Below are 17,608 nucleotides of genomic sequence, written 5' to 3'. Positions count from 1 at the left end.
ATGTCTGCGTGGGTTTCCTCCGGGTGCTCCGGTTTCCTCCACAGTCCAAAGACATGCAGGTTAGGTTAACTGGTGACTCTAAATTGACCGTGGGTGTGAATGTGAGTGTGAATCGTTGTCTGTGTCTATGTGTCAGCTCTGTGATGACCTGGCGACTTGTCCAGGGTGTACCCCGCCTTTCGCCCGTAGTCAGCTGGGATAGGCTCCAGCTTGCCTGCGACCCTGTAGAACAGGATAAAGCGGCTACAGATAATGAGATGAGATGAGCTAACAGCAAAACCTGCCCATTGTCACCTATGTTTGAGAATGTTGGGTTTCATTTCTCCACTTAAATGGTATTATCACTGTGCTAGCAAATGCCCCGTTTGGTGGCAGTGTGGCACATGACTGCTAAGATGAAACTGGAATAATAAAAATACACAACTAATCCACAAATTACATCACAAATATTGCAATATTATATTCAGAGTGGACCTTTCCTTTAAGAATAACAACACATAGGTGGATGAGATTTGAAGTGCCACGTCAGAGCCAGAACAGGAGAAGATAAGTCGGGAGTGAATGATCAGATGTGGAGACTCCCAGCCAAAAGAGGAAAATTTGAACGTACAGTACCCTCCACGATTATTGGCACTCCTTGTAAAGATCAGTAAAAAAGGTTAGAAAAAAAATCCAACTTTTGGTGAAGTAACTTCATCTCACACTGAAAAATGCAAGCTTTAATTGAAACAAATTTATTCAGACAAAAAATAAATCACTCATCAAGAAGTAATTATTTTCAACAACAACACATGTCCCACTATTATTGGCACCCCTGCATTTAATACTTTGTACAACCTCCCTTTGCCAGTAAAACAGCACTGAGTCTTCTCCTCTAACATTTTATAAGGTTGGCGATACAGAGCAGGGCATCTGAGACCGTTCCTTTTTACACAATCTCTCCACATCATCCAGGTCCTCTTTTGTGCTCTCTCTCCTCTACAGTTCATCCCATAGGTTTTCAATGGGGTTCAGGTCAGGGGACTGAGCTTGCCATGGCAGAAGCTTGATTCTGTGGTCAGCTAACCATTTTTGTGTTGATTTGGACATACGCTTCGGATCATTGTCCTGCTGGAAGCTCCAATGACGACCCAGTTTTAGTTTCCTGGCAGAGGTGTCCAGATTTTGATTTAAAATGTCCTGGTATTTCATGGAGTCCATGATGACATGTACCCTAACAAAGTTTCCAGGGCCTTTGGAGGAAAAACAACCCCAAAACATCACAGAACTTCTACCATATGTTACAGTTGGGATCCGGTTCTTTTCATTATAGCCATCCTTCTTTTTACGCCAAACCCACCTCAAGTGTTTATTGCCCGAAATTTCCATTTTTGTTACATCAGTCCATAGAATACAGTTTTAGTTGTAGTAGTGTTGTGCAAACTTCAGGGCAGGCACTGAAGATACAGCGTTATAAAACATTTGTGGTTAACTGACAGAAAAGGCTTTTTTTCTGCCGTATCTTCCAAATAATCTGTTGGCATGGAGGTGGCGTCTGATGGTGGTTTTGGAGACTTGGAAATGCCAAGATTTTACTTTTTCTTGTAATTCACCAACAGTGATCCTTGGAGATTCTTTGTTTTGCCTCCCTTACCCTCCTCCTCACTGTACAAATGCATAATAAACTTGGGTCCTCGTCCTTGGGTTCAAACTTGGGTTCAAGTTTGTAACAGTTCCAGTTGGTGTCCACTTTTTAATTCTTGCCCTAACAGTAGAAATGGACATTTTCAGGTGAGCAGCTATTTTTTATAACCATTCCCTGACTTATGAAGGTCAACACACTTCTCCCTCATTTGGTTTACATGTTCTCTTATCTTTCCCATGTTGATGGATGACTAAGAGAATTTGCCTCTATGTCACCTCATATTTGTACCCTGGTTAATCAGGAAGTCATGGATTAAAGCTTGAAAGTTCCTACACACTCCAGTCAACTCAAAAATTTACAATTTAAAAGGGAAACATGCTTCAGTTACATTGTATTCAGTATGATTTCCAGGGGTGCTAATAATAGTGACACATGTTTTTGTTGAAAATAATTATTTCTTGATGATGGATTTGTTTTTCTCTGAATAAATTTATTTCAATTAAAGGTTGGATTTTTCTCATTTTTTCAGTGTGAGATGAAGCTACTTTACCAAAAGGTGGATTTTTTCTAACCCCTTTTACTAGTTTTTACAAGTGGTGGCAGTAATTGGGGAGGGCACTGTCTTTACTGACATGTCCTTCTCAAAATGTGCATTTATTTGAGTTCAGGCCATAGTCCTGCTGTGGCACCATCAGGCTGTTGATTTGTGATGGCCAGTAACAATATGTGCCACATTACTCCGATGCCAAGACCAGTTTAGTCATCATTCTGTTTTTCCTTGCCCAGGTTGAGTCACAGGGCATCTCAATAAATGGCACTAGTTCAGAGCAGATGGAGGAGGAGGTGCCAGAGGATGAGGCATGTGATGTATCTCAAGAACACTCTGCTCCACCTGACTCGCCCACGCCTCTCCAGCACGGCCCTGCACCAACACCAGCTGAGAATGAGCTCCAGCCTGCTGTCAGCTACCATGCACTTCCTACTCATCATGACGCTCACAATGGTGCTAAACATGTAAAGCCAAACACTGAGAAACATACAGATCCCACCAAAACACAATCTGAGTCCCAGAGGACTTTGAACATGCTCACCAGCATTCAACCACCTGAGGCACTTCCTGAAAAGATGGAAAATGGAAAGATCAAAATGGAAGAGCCAAGTATGGCGGCAGATGAACAAATTACGTCCCACTTAGATAGTAGTGTCTACTACGAAGATGCTTTGTCTACACTAGCAACTGTAGTATGTTACTCCATCCCTGATAGGAAGGCTTTGAAGGAGAAGCTATTTGGTCCACAGACCTCAGATATCTGTTCTTCTAAAAGTGAAAGAGAAGAACCAAATCAGAGTCAGAAACCCGAAGAACAGATTTTTGAAAATCCAGAAGATGATGATAACCCTCATCATCAAGACTCGGTTGCACTGTCTTTTCCTAATATCCAGTCTTTAGTTCAGCATAGGAGCATAAGCATTGATCAGGCCATAGCTATTGAGGCCTTAACCCAGTTGGCAGCTACCCCAGAAACAGTGCCCCTCAAGATAGATAATCAGGGTCAGAACCCTCAGAATGAAAGCACATTATCCACAAACTTTGCATCAAGCAAACTTATACCTCTTCAAGAAGCTAAATCTCTATCAGAGGTTGTTTCCAATAAGGTCCCAGTAATTAGTTCATCATTGCATCAGACATCTGTTATTTGCAGTCCATTCAACAGGCAAGAAAATTCCACCCACTGCAGCACACCCACCCCGTACAAACTCTCTTTACATGATCTCTTAAAGGCTAGCTCAGAATGTGAAAAAATCTTGCACACCCAAGGGAATGGAAGATTAAGTCAAGCACTTTGTAAAACAGAGAGGATAGATGGCACTTTTAAAAAGGTCAAACATATTGATAGAACACATAGCTCAAGAAGGAGAGATGAAGAGGAGGTTGCTGCCCAGTTGGTGCAGCTTGCATTCATGATCGAATCACAACACAAGCCAGTATCTTCTGAAAACAGTCCACCTAAGGGATTGCCAGTTCAGACCATAAAATGCAATCACCATGCCATTGGGCAACATTTTAAAAGGCAAAGGAAAACAAAATCAACCTCCTCGAGTCCAAGGATATCAAAAAAGAGAGCCACTGAGATTGAGGGAGGAAATCACAGGATACCACTAGCCAAGAGATCACCCAATGGCAAAGCACTTCTCAAGATGAAGGGTAAAAGGGAGGCCTTGCAGCAAAAGGCAAAATTGCACTCCAAAAGGAATCCGTTTCTGCCCCAGACGCAAATAGACTTGAAAAAATACTTAGGACATGCCAATAATGAAAATAGGCGACTTTTCCATTTCAGCAACTCCCACAAGAGAGAGCACTTGGACCTGCAGGGTCTCATGAGCTCTGGGAACCAGAACACTCAGCATTTCAAAACAGACCATGCAGCTTTGGATCACTGCCATGGCTACCAGTGTCAACCAAATGGACATTGTCATAGTCTCACAAATGGTCACATAGGTGCTACCCAAGGCCAGAGGCATGAATGTGAAGAACATTTTATTTCTCAGGTATCGAAAACCCACAGTGTGCTGAATCATGGTGCTAAATCACAAGCCCCCTGTGCCATGCCTAATGGCCAAAGGCCAGACCCATCAGTCAGTCCAGGGAGGCAACATAAAGTAAACAGTCTCAACTATGAGCCACGTCAGGCTTCCACTGATCAGAACGGGTATTACCAAGTAGAGACATCCGGCTCTGTGACCGTGTTGTCTGTGTCAGCTCAGCATATGGAAAATGGTGATGTAGAATGTCCCGAAGAACACACTCCCACCAAGCACACACTCAACAGCTTTTTGGAATCTCCATTAAAGTTTCTGGACACCCCAGCCAAGAATCTGATCAACACTCCCTCAAAAAGAACATTGGACCCTCCCTCCTGTGACTGTATGGGTAAGCTGTAAAACATCACTGATGGATTTTAAAAAGAACCCAAATACAATTAACAAGAGGAATTTTTCACAAACGCATTGCATTTTTTATTTGTAGAACAAATCACTGAGAAGGAAGAAGGCCCATTCTACACACATCTTGGATCTGGGCCAACTGTAGCGGCAGTACGGGAGTTGATGGAGAACAGGTGACATACTTTAATCTTAATCTCTTCATTGCGTAAATTTTACGATCTTTTTTCCTGAGTGGAGATGATGTGTGAAGTGTGAAATGTACATTTGAAGAATCCCCATTAAATATAAGATAACCGAGACCTGTTTTGATGCAATATGGTGTGGTGTAATAGCATTAAATTGATTTTTAATTTTTAAAAATTTAGTTTTGATGAGTGGGAGGATAAGCCTCCTTCATTGGGACTGAAAAGTAAAGAGAAGCATAGAAGACAAGGAAGGAAAGAGGCATTCTCTCTTTCTTTCCTTACTCCTTTACGTAGTGCAAAAGAAAATGAACTTGATAAAATATCTAAATAATTACACTTTATTAAATTACACAGTTAACTAAGTATACTAGTTACCTGTACAGTATAAATTTGGTCATGATTTTCCTCCGCTATTACCTGACGCTTGCTTTTTATTTGTGCAACATTCTGAAACTTTGTAAAACTGCACGTAGAAACACAGAAAGTGTGTACAAGCAGAAAGACCAGGGTTCTCATGCACTACTGAAGTTACAACAGGAAGCCACTTTTCTGTGCTGAAGGGGCCCAGTAGAGTAACTTTTACCACACTGTAGGCTCACAGATGACCTGCTGCAGGCTCATGTCTGTGATGCATTTAGATGCAATGTGTAATGGATTCCTTCTCAGTCTTGAAAACCACATTTTTCCTTTTAGGTATGGGGAGAAAGGCAAAGCCGTACGCATGGAAGTGGTGGTATATACAGGAAGAGAAGGGCGAAGCTCACAGGGTTGTCCAATAGCCAAGTGGGTAAGTGACCTAAATATATCTCATCTCATCTCATTATCTGTAGCCGCTTTATCCTGTTCTACAGGGTCGCAGGCGAGCTGGAGCCTATCCCAGCTGACTACGGGCGAAAGGCGGGGTACACCCTGGACAAGTCGCCAGGTCATCACAGGGCTGACAGACCTAAATATTAGGGCTGTAGCGATATGCGTATCGAAATCGAAATCGCGATACACAGAGCCACGATCCGTATCGCGATACAAGAAGGCAGAATCACGGTACACCCTTTCAAACTTCTCCTCAGCCCAAAAACAGAGGCGCTTCCAAACTTCAATTTATGAATACTTTACTTTTTATTTAAATTACATTTTAAACTTACTTAAATTACTTTTATTTTTTTATATCTATTAGTAAGTCATTTTTTCGCCGACCTGCGACAATCTTCTGCGAGTCACGCAATGTCCACACTCGCCACTGGCAGAGCATTCATTTCTTTTAAGCGGTCGCCATTCTGGTTGCGACACGGGGAGCGAATCTGTAAACAAGCAGCTCATTGGCTGGCTAGGTGTGCCACAAGCCAATCACAATCACTTGACCGGAAAGGCATGCAGTGTTGCCAGATTGGGCAGGTTTAGGTGCTTTTTGGCTGGTTTTGAACATATTTTGGGGTGGAAAACGTTAGCAATATCTGGCAACACTGAAGGCATGTCTGCTTGGGCGGAAGCCTTCTGCGGCAGTTACATTTTGACACGCGAGCAATGTTTCACCATAAAAATTCCGTAATTTCCATCTGTTTTCCGCGATCACAGAAAATCATTGGCCCTATGAGACAGTGAGAGAGCCACCCCCCCCCAAAAAAATCTTAACGGATTTACACGATTTGGAAAAATGACTTTTTCAGAACCGAAAAAAACAGAGCTTCCGGCTCAACAGTATTATTTTGAGAAATAAAACAATCTTTGGATATACATTTGTTCATTTTTGCATACATATTACTCATTCTCTGCAGTGGTCTGAATTATTTGTTATTAAATAGTTAATGTAAGTAAGTAAATGTTAATAAGTCAAATTTACTACTTTAAAAAAACATTTAAAAAAAATCGTGGGCGTATCGAATCGTGGGTCAAAAATTGCGATACGAATCGAATCGTGAGTTGGGTGTATCGTTACAGCCCTACTAAATATATATTTAATGTAATTTTTCCCCCCCAGATGAAAGTGTTCTTGTTGGTGTATGTGTTTATTGTAAGTATTATTTTTTTGGTTTAAAGGTTACGCCCAGGTCTAGAAGCTCCTGTGGCTAAATCTTTTCCAAATTTATCAATCAGCATTTTCACTACCCAGTATACTGCCAGCTCAAATGTGATTACATATACAGTGTCTTACAAAAGTATTCATCCCCATTGGTGTTTGTCCTGTTATGTTACATTACAAGCTGGAATTAAAATAGGTTTTCGGGGGGGGTTAACGCTATTTGATTTAAACAACATGCCTACCACTTTAAAGGTGCAAATTGTTTTTTAATTGTGACACAAACAATAATTAAGATGAAAAAACAGAAATCTGGAGTGTGCATAGGTATTCACCCCCAAAAAGTCAATACTTTGTAGAGCCACCTTTTGCTACAATTACAGCTGCAAGTCTCTTGGGGTATGTCTCTATTAGCTTAGCACATCTAGCCACTGGGATTTTTGCCCATTCCTCAAGGCAAAACTGCTCCAACTCCTTCAAGTTAGATGGGTTGCGTTGATGTACAGCAATCTTCAAGGTAGGCCACAGATTCTCAATTAGATTGAGGTCTGGGCTTTGATTAGGCCATTCCAAGACATGTAAATGTTTCCCTTTAAACCACTCCAGTGAAGCTTTAGCAGTACGTTTAGGGTCCTTGTCCTGCTGGAATGTGAACCTTTGTCCCAGTCTCAAACCTCTGGCTGACTCAAACAGGTTTTCCTCCAGAATTGCCTTGTATTTAGTACCATCCATCTTTCCTTCAGTCCTGACCAGCTTTCCTGTCCCTGCAGATGAAAACTATGAGTTTGGGGAGTCTGCCACATGCTGTTGGGCAAACTCCAAATGTGTTTTCTTATGTTTTTTTTTAAGCAGTGGCTTTTTTCTGGCCACTCTTCCATAAAGCCCTGCTCTGTGGAGTGTTCGGCTTAAAGTGGTCCTATGGACAGATACTCCCATCTCCGCTGTGGATTTTTGCAGCCCCTTCAGTGTTATCTTTGGTGTCTTTGTTGCATCTCTGATTAATGCTGTCCTTGCCTGGTCTGTGAGTTTTGGTGGGCGGCCTTCTCTTGTCAGGTTTGTAGTGGTGCCATATTCTTTCCACTTTGCTATAATGGATTTAATGGTGCTCCCTGGGATGTTCACAGTTTGGGATTTTTTTTTATTTTTTATTTTTTTATAACCCAACCCTGATCTGTACTTCTTCACAGCTTTGTCTCTGACCTGTTTGGAGGCTCCTTGGTTCTCATGTTGCTTGCTTAGTAGTGTTGTAGAGTCAGGGTCCTTCCAGAACAGGTTGATTTATACAGACATCATGTGACACTTTGATTGCACACAGGTGGATCTTAATCAACTAATTATGTGACTTATGAAGTGAATTGGTCGGACCAGCTTTTATTTAGGGGTTTCATACGAAAGGGGGTGAATACTTATGCACACTCCAGATTTCTGTTTTTTTTTCATCTTAATTATTGTTTGTCACAATAAAACAACAATTTGCACCTTGAAAGTTGTAGGCATATTGTGTAAATCAAATAGTGCTCACCCTCCAAAAATCCATTTTAATTCCAGCTTGTAATGCAACAAAACAGGACAAACACCAAGGGGGGATGAATACAATGAGAGAATGATCCATACTGCTATCCTCTTACAGTCAGTAAACGAGTTCAACCTGGTGATGAACTCGTGTAATAGCCTTGACTATTGTACTGCATTACTCACAGGACTTCCTGTAGTTACAGCAAACAAACTACAACTTGGCAAAATGCAGCAACAAGAATAATAACATGCACTAGAAAACAAAATCATATGAGTTCAGTTTTAGCACCACTCCACTGGATGCTGGCTTCCTTTAGAAATTACTATAAAATTGTATTACTAGTATCTAAATTTGTTAATGGTATAGCGCCTTCATACGTCTCTAAATGCCTGATAAATTATAGCTGTGTCTCAATTTGCATGTTTCCGTTAGTACGCTTCCATGTACAACCCCGATTCCAAAAAAGTTGGGATAAAGTTCAAATTATAAATAAAAACGGAATGCAATAATTTACAAATCTCAAAAACTGATATTGTATTCACAATAGAACATAGACAACATATCAAATGTCGAAAGTGAGACATTTTGAAATTTCATGCCAAATATTGGCTCATTTGAAATTTCATGACAGCAACACATCTCAAAAAAGTTGGAACAGGGGCAATAAGAGGCTGGAAAAGTTAAAGGTACAAAAAAGGAACAGCTGGAGGACCAAACTGCAACTCATTAGGTCAATTGGCAATAGGTCATTAACATGACTGGGTATAAAAAGAGCATCTTGGAGTGGCAGCAGCTCTCAGAAGTAAAGATGGGAAGAGGATCACCAATCCCCCTAATTCTGCGCCGACAAATAGTGGAGCAATATCAGAAAGGAGTTCGACAGTGTAAAATTGCAAAGAGTTTGAACATATCATCATCTACAGTGCATAATATCATCAAAAGATTCAGAGAATCTGGAAGAATCTCTGTGCGTAAGGGTCAAGGCCGGAAAACCATACTGGGTGCCCGTGATCTTCGGGCCCTTAGACGGCACTGCATCACATACAGGCATGCTTCTGTATTGGAAATCACAAAATGGGCTCAGGAATATTTCCAGAGAACATTATCTGTGAACACAATTCACCGTGCCATCCGCCGTTGCCAGCTAAAACTCTATAGTTCAAAGAAGAAGCCGTATCTAAACATGATCCAGAAGCGCAGATGTCTTCTCTGGGCCAAGGCTAATTTAAAATGGACTGTGGCAAAGTGGAAAACTGTTCTGTGGTCAGACGAATCAACATTTGAAGTTCTTTATGGAAATCAGGGACGCCGTGTCATTCGGACTAAAGAGGAGAAGGACGACCCGAGTTGTTATCAGCGCTCATTTCAGAAGTCTGCATCTCTGATGGTATGGGGTTGCATTAGTGCGTGTGGCATGGGCAGCTTACACATCTGGAAAGACACCATCAATGCTGAAAGGTATATCCAGGTTCTAGAGCAACATATGCTCCCATCCAGATGACGTCTCTTTCAGGGAAGGCCTTGCATTTTCCAACATGACAATGCCAAACCACATACTGCATCAATTACAGCATCATGGCTGCGTAGAAGAAGGGTCCGGGTACTGAACTGGCTAGCCTGCAGTCCAGATCTTTCACCCATAGAAAACATTTGGCGCATCATAAAACGGAAGATACGACAAAAAAGACCTAAGACAGTTGAGCAACTAGAATCCTACATTAGACAAGAACTTGAGCAACTTGTCTCCTTAGTCCCCAGACGTTTACAGACTGTTGTAAAGAGAAAAGGGGATGTCTCACAGTGGTAAACATGGCCTTGTCCCAACTTTTTTGAGATGTGTTGTTGTCATGAAATTTAAAATCACCTAATTTTTCTCTTTAAATGATACATTTTCTCAGTTTAAACATTTGATATGTCATCTATGTTCTATTCTGAATAAAATATGGAATTTTGAAACTTCCACATCATTGCATTCCGTTTTTATTTACAATTTGTACTTTGTCCCAACTTTTTGGGAATTGGGGTCGTAGTACACTGTGCTAACTATGTACTTACTTGCATAAGGTTTGAATTTCGACAGGGTAGTGCTGTCTTAATTCAAACACGGTAAGTTTTTGCACTTACCGAATATGACGATCATAACATATGACCACAATGATCACGTAACTAGCCAAAAAATATCTGCTGACTTTTTTTTTTCTGGCTCCAACTGGCTGAAAATAGGTTGATTGATCCTCTCCTTCCTCTGCATTGCCAAGATGACAACCATGGTGATATATACAGGAAGAGAAGGGCAAAGCTCACAGGGTTGTCCAACACTTGACTGCAATTGTTGCACAACCCGCCAAAAAAATATCTGCTGGCTTTTTTGCTGTCTCCAACTGGCTGAAAATAGGTTGACTGACCCTCTCCTTCCTATGCAGTGCCAAGATGGCAACCACTGAGAGTGAGAAGTGTGCGGTGTGACCATTTTGAGTACACCATCTGGATACTCATAGTACACTGCATGTTGCCATACTTGTCAGGGTAAACCATCAACTGTATATAGAATGGACCGTACATCATCTCCAAAAAAGTGAAGCCACCACAGGTCTTGCATTCCTGCTGTCTGGTTGCAGTACAGTTTTTAGCCCCACCCATCCCCATGAGTTTCAATGATAAAATAGCTTTTTTTTTTTTTCCATGTCACTTTTCTTGTTGAAACTTTCTATCTACAGTGTCTAATTCATACAGTTACTTTTCCCTATCCTGGTATCTGTACATTTTTTTTATTTTCTCCCAGAAATAAGTTTTTAAAATGTTCCTCGACTAAGAAGTAAAAAGGTGTGGATGCACTTGTCTGACAGCATTCTCAGAAGAGATCGGCTGCAGCTCGCGCATCGCATTCTAACTGTTCATTACATGTACATATACATGTTTTAACTTTTCTGATTTCACCACAGAATTCACCGTCTCACACCTACAACCCCATTTCCAAAAACTTGGGACGTTGTGTAAAACATAAATAAAAACATGATGTGATGATTTGGAAACCCTATATTTCATTGAAAATAGTACAAAGACAGCATATCAAATGTCGTATTGTTTTTTGAAAAATATATACTAATTTTGAATTTACTACCAGCAACATGTTTCAGAAAAGTTGGGACAGGGGCAGCCAAAGACTGGAGAAGTTGTGTACTGTTAAAAAAAAAAACTTAATTTGGTTAATTGGCAACAGGTGAGTAACATGATTGGGTATAAAAGAGCATCCCAGAGAGGCGGAGTCTCTCAGAAGTAAAGATGGGGCGGGGTTCACCGCTCTGTGAAAGACTGCGTGGACAAACAGTGCAGCAATTTAAGAATAACATTCCTCAATGTAAAATTGCAAAGAATTTGGGGATCACATCATCTATGGTCCATAATATCATTAAAAGATTCAGAGAGTCTGGAGAAATCTCTGTACGCAAGAGACAAGGCTGAAAACTGACAGTGGACGCCTGTGATTTTCAGGCCCTCAGGCGGCACTGCATTAAAAGCAGACACGTGTCTGTAGTGGAAATCACTGTATGGACTCAGGAACACTTCAGAAAACCATCGTCTGTGAAAACGGTTCATTACTGCATCCGCAAATGCAAATTAAAACCAGATATAAACAATATCCAGAAACACTGCCACCTTCTCTAGGCCTGAGCTCTTTTAGTATAGACTGAGGCAAAGTGGAAAATTGTCCCGAGGTCTGATGAATTGAAATTTTAAATTCTTTTTAGAAATCAGGGTCGCCATGTCCTCTGGGCTAAACAAGAGCGGGACCATCCGGCTTGTTATCAGTGCACAGTTCAAAAGCCAGCATCTCTGATGGTATGAGGGTGCATTAGTGCACATGACATGGGTAGCTAAGGCACTATTAATGCTGAAGGATATATACAGGCTTAGGCGCAACATACTACCATCCAGACAATGTCATTTTTAGGCAAGACGATGCCAAACCACATTCTGCATGTATTACAACTGCATGGCATGGTAAGATAGACCAGGTGCTAAACTGGCCTGCCTGCAGTCTAGACCTGTCTCCCACTGAAAACATTTGGCGCATTATGAAGCACTAAATATGACAAAGGAGACCCCGAAATATTGAGCAACTGAAATTGTACATCACGTGAGAATGGGACAACATTTCACTTTCAAAACTACAGCAATCGATCTCCTCAGTTCCCAAATATTTACATAGTGTTATTAAAAATAGAGGTGATGCAGCTCAGTAATAAACACGCCCCTGGCCAAACTTTTTTTAAATGTGTTGCTGACATCAAATTCAAAATGAGCATATATTTTTCAAAAAACAGTACAATTTCTCAGTTTCAACATTTGATATGTTTCTTTGTACTATTCTCAATGAAATACAAGGTTTCTATGATTTTCAAATCATTGCATTCTGTTTTTGTTTATATTTTACCCAGTATCCCAATTTGTTTCGAATTGGGGTCATACTTAACTTTTCTGGACACATGCACTAATACAAACTGTTAGCAGTTTCTGTTAAAAACATCTGAAACATGGAGAGGTTATCACACTAGCTACCTAGCTAGCCTCAACACCAGGCATTGCCTGAATGCCCGATTTGCCTGACCAAGACGTTCGGGCAGAAATATTTTAATGAGTTAGGCCCATTTGGGCACATCTATGGTCGGCTTCTTTAAGCACAAAAATGATTTTCAAGTGAGTACATTACAAAAAACAGGACGTATTAACCAGCATCCTCACCTCCCTTCTGATCATCATTTTGTTTTTTTTCTTCCCGATTTGTAACGGCGATTCTGATTGGCTCGCTTCAGGTGCGCGTACGCATTTGTGTGTGTTCTTAAAGTGGTGCATATAGTGTTTATCATCCGCCTATCAAGTAGCATCTGTGACTGGGGATTCTCAGCAGTCAAAAGAATCAAAAGTGACTGGAGATCGCATGCACACACACACACACACAGAGCGCACGCACGTATACACACACACACACACACACACACACACACACACACACACACACACACACAGAGCACACGTGTGCACAGAGAGAGGGAGAGAGAGAGAGAGAGAGAGAGAGAGACATTTGTGGGTAAATTATGTGGATCTGTGATGCCTGCTGGAAGAGAAGGGCAGGGAGGATTGGGAATCGAGCGGCAGTCGTTTGTGTACACCCGATACCAAAACTTGTGACGTCCTAGCAACCATCGCAAAGACGCGGACAAAAAGCCCAAAAACTCCTATTTACCCGGGCAAAAACAATACAGGATATTCTTAGTGTCCTGATCCCCAGATCTTTAACCCAGCCACATATAAAAAGTTGTACTCCTCCGTGCTCTTCCAGGTTTTCATCTGTGTGTCTGTGTAGAACGATGTCTGCAGCACCAGGTAGTTTGTAGCCTGGGCCCGCCCATCCTAAGCGTGACGCAACATGAGGGCCTGTTGCGAGCTTAGTCTGGCAAGGCAAGCTATCTACAGCTCTTCCAAGCTCCCGAAAAATCGGGAACCAATCAACTTTGAGCATCTCCAACGGCCCTGAGTAGAGGCGTGTTCAAGGCAGTGACGTAGTAGAACTGCGACCGGAAGCCATAGATTGTTTACAGAATCTATGCCGGAAGCGCTTCATTCACTAGAAACATTACGAACATGGAGCAAGTTCTCATTGAAAACGGAGCAAAGAGCAGCCCTGGAGGTATTTATTGAAAGGAAGGACGTTTTTGCCTTGCTCCTGACCGGCTTCGGTAAGAGTTTAATCTACAGTTAGCCCCGTCGCGTCACATACGTCAGAGGAAAGAGTGATGTGATTGGTTTAAGCTTCATCACAGCCTTTTCTGGCTTCGACCAGTAGCAAACTGAGGCATTTCAGGCAGGCGAGTCAACCATGGGCTCTGGGAAACGGTTGGGCTTAATATCTTGGCCAGACCAATAGCTCGTAGAGCTTTGCAGTCGCGTTAGCCAGACTAGGTAGTTTGAGACGCTGGGGAACTCAACGGATGGATCATTTTCCAACTTATAATGAATGAATAACTTTATTTAAACACAATAAGTTGATCAGCAGAGCTGGTGGGGTCGTGCATGTACAGATACAAATAATTACAAATACAAAAGACTAAAAAAATACACAATCTTTTGAAAAAAAAACTTAAAATCTGTTGATTATCTGTGAATTGTCTTCACATTAAGTTAATTAATAGTATGCTTGACTGTTGTCATTGTATTTAGTTACGGCTACAATATGGTCAAATTTTATTCTACTAATGTCAAATTTAGGTGGTAAAAAATCCTTCTTTGTTAGTGTGTAAGGATCTAATCCCATTGAGTGGTTTCTATATCCACTTCTTTTGAGTGTACCTCTTGGTTTTAATAACCTGCTTGTTTGCTGTACACAAACATGGCAGTAAGTTCTTGCGTTAATTGATCAGACTCCACTTTTGGATCATTAATCTCTTCTGACTGCAAATGCATGGTTTGGCTTCTGGCACATCCATACAGTTTTAAATACAATACCTACAATCTAAAAATTTGTTTTTATTGCATTTATTTAAATTCCCATCTGTAACAGGGAGTGATGTTGCATCCCATTAATACACTTTACAGTAGATTATTAGATTCTAATAGAATAGATGAGCCAAAATAATTGGGGATCTTTTTTAATGGGCCCCGACTCGGTACAAGTATGAATAGGTGGGCCTCAAAGCAGAAAAGGTTGAAAACCCCTGCTCTACAGGGCCCGGATCTTGATGCATATAATGCTGAGAGGGCAGTCCACCTATGGTAGACGGAGAGACAGCGTGAATGGCGCCCACAATTTGCAGAGGCTGCACAAGAAGCTGATGTAGATGAGGAGGACAGGTTGTTTAATTTCCTCCTAAATGCAATGGCAAACTGAATGATAAGACAGTACTGCAGTACAGACTCCTGTTTTATAATGTTTTTAGTTTTATAATTCATCTTTGCAATATTGCTAGTCATTGTTATAGGCAAAACAAAGTGTGTTTTGTGTCCTAAACTCTCTGTAAAAAGATGTATTATGTACTCATACTGTACGTAAGTCTTACATATATGATATTGATTTATGTTTCATGTTTTCAGGACTTGTTCTTCTGTTGCAGAAATAAATGTTGTTGTTTTTTTAAATTGGGAAAAAAAAACAACAACCATATAAGGGCAGCACGGTGGTGTAGTGGTTAGCGCTGTTGCCTCACAGCAAGAAGGTCCGGGTTCGAGCCCCGTGGCCGGCGAGGGCCTTTCTGTGCGGAGTTTGCATGTTCTCCCCGTGTCCGTGTGGGTTTCCTCCGGGTGCTCCGGTTTCCCCCACAGTCCAAAGACATGCAGGTTAGGTTAACTGGTGACTCTAAATTGACCATAGGTGTGAATGTGAGTGGTTGTCTATGTGTCAGCCCTGTGATGACCTGGCGACTTGTCCAGGGTGTACCCCGCCTTTCGCCCGTAGTCAGCTGGGATAGGCTCCAGCTCGCCTGCGACCCTGTAGAACAGGATAAAGCAGCTAGAGATAATGAGATGAGACAACAACCATGTACTTTTGTCTAAATAACTCAATTATACCCCTAGAAAACATATCAGTATTGCCTTGAACCGTGTACTTGAAAACTTGCTAAATTTTAAACTCGCGAAATACCGCAAAATTTTAGGGCAAAAGGAAATTCAAAAGGGGCAAAAAATTTTGAGGACATTTGCCCTGCAGAGCAAAAGGTGTCAAAAGTTAGCACTGAGGCCTACCTAGCTATATAGCAACCTTTTATTTCAGTTTTAATGAAATCTGACTATTGCAATTTCTGCAAAAGCCGTTTGTTCATCAGTAAACAGAATTATCACTACCAGTGACTTTAGGATGGATTTTATAAGCAGGTGTCCCAAATAATGAGTTTTTAACTTCAGTGCACTGCCGACTGCCGTTAAACCAGCTGCCACCCACTGTTTGTTTATTTCTGTTTTATACTTCCAAGGTATTTGTGAGTCTAAAAAAGTGCAGTTGTACCTGACAAAATGGCCAATGACTGTTGAATATTTTAACAGATATGGACAGAGCCTTCTGTCCATCCTCTGCATTCATTTCATCTGTATTTGTGCACATTTTCTGAAAGCTTAGAGATGTGGATGAAATGGTGCGGGCGGCACGGTGGTGTAGTGGTTAGCGCTGTCGCCTCACAGTCCGGGTTCGAGCCCCGTGGCCGGCAAGGGCCTTTCTGTGCAGAGTTTGCATGTTCTCCCCGTGTCTGCGTGGGTTTCCTCCGGGTGCTCCGGTTTCCCCCACAGTCCAAAGACATGCAGGTTAGGTTAACTGGTGACTCTAAATTGACCGTAGGTGTGAATGTGAGTGTGAATGGTTGTCTGTGTCTATGTGTCAGCCCTGTGATGACCTGGCGACTTGTCCAGGGTGTACCCTGCCTTTCGCCCATAGTCAGCTGGGATAGGCTCCAGCTTGCCTGCGACCCTGTAGAACAGGATAAAGCGGCTAGAGATAATGAGATGAGATGAGATGAGATGAGATGAGATGAGATGAGATGAGATGGTGCAGTACCACTGGAAATCATGGGGGCAGTGTAGCTAATAGTTCAAGCAAGACACAACAGCAAAAAAAATTAAATGGTTGAACTTTTTGAGGACAGGTTATGCGATTTACTATGAAACTTGAAACATCTGTATGATGTTACTTCTTCCAGGCACAGGGACAAACAATTGTTTCAGAACAACTGGGAGGAGATTCAAATTTGTTGTTGTCAGAAACTTTTGACTCTGAGCTGCCCTCTAGTGGATGTATTGTTTAACATCCATGCTAACATAAAGGACACTTGGAAGTATTTGGGCAGTGATGGTTACATCGTTTGAAACAGACGTATTTATTTTGTCGGGAGCATCAATGAGCCGTGATAGGTTGATGCGTACATTATATATCGCACATTACCAAGTATGAGCTAAGCTGAGTGCATGCTAAGCTTTTGACTTAGACTTGGACAACCTTTATTGTCATTCAGTATGCAACAAGTGTACACCAAACGAAATTTCGTTTCAAATTGGCTCAGCACAGAAATAAATATGAAGTGTATTAAATTAAATTATGCAGCAGCAGAAATATTATAAAGTGCAATAGTATAAAGTGATCTGTGGAATTTGGAATGTTCAAGTTATAAATAGAAGTTTAGAGTTTGGGTTTGGAGTTCAGCAGTCTGGTGACCTGGGGGGAAAAGCTGTTACAGAACCTGGTGGTCCTGCACCTAATGCTGCGGAACCTCTTTCCAGAGGCCAGAGGGGAGAACAGTCTATAGTGAGGGTGTGAGGGGTCACTGATGATGTTTCTGGCTCGA

At 41.5% G+C, this 17,608-nt stretch overlaps 1 protein-coding gene across 3 annotated transcripts in view; it reads left to right on the top strand.

Annotated features, from left to right (window-relative positions):
• The window catches only part of tet1 (tet methylcytosine dioxygenase 1), a 101,719-nt gene that overhangs the window by 61,148 nt on the left and 22,963 nt on the right, over positions 1-17,608 (top strand). For all 3 annotated transcript variants that reach the window (XM_060925775.1, XM_060925774.1, XM_060925776.1), the window contains 3 exons: positions 2,411-4,556; positions 4,653-4,743; positions 5,449-5,542. In XM_060925775.1, the coding sequence (XP_060781758.1) occupies positions 2,411-4,556; positions 4,653-4,743; positions 5,449-5,542 (2,331 nt within the window). The remainder of the gene's footprint in view (positions 1-2,410; positions 4,557-4,652; positions 4,744-5,448; positions 5,543-17,608) is intronic.

This window comes from Neoarius graeffei, chromosome 7 (genome assembly GCF_027579695.1).
Source record: "Neoarius graeffei isolate fNeoGra1 chromosome 7, fNeoGra1.pri, whole genome shotgun sequence".
Taxonomy (NCBI): Eukaryota; Metazoa; Chordata; class Actinopteri; order Siluriformes; family Ariidae; genus Neoarius; species Neoarius graeffei.
The sequence above is the reverse complement of the archived record's forward strand: the minus strand, read 5'-3'. Positions and strand labels throughout refer to the sequence as shown.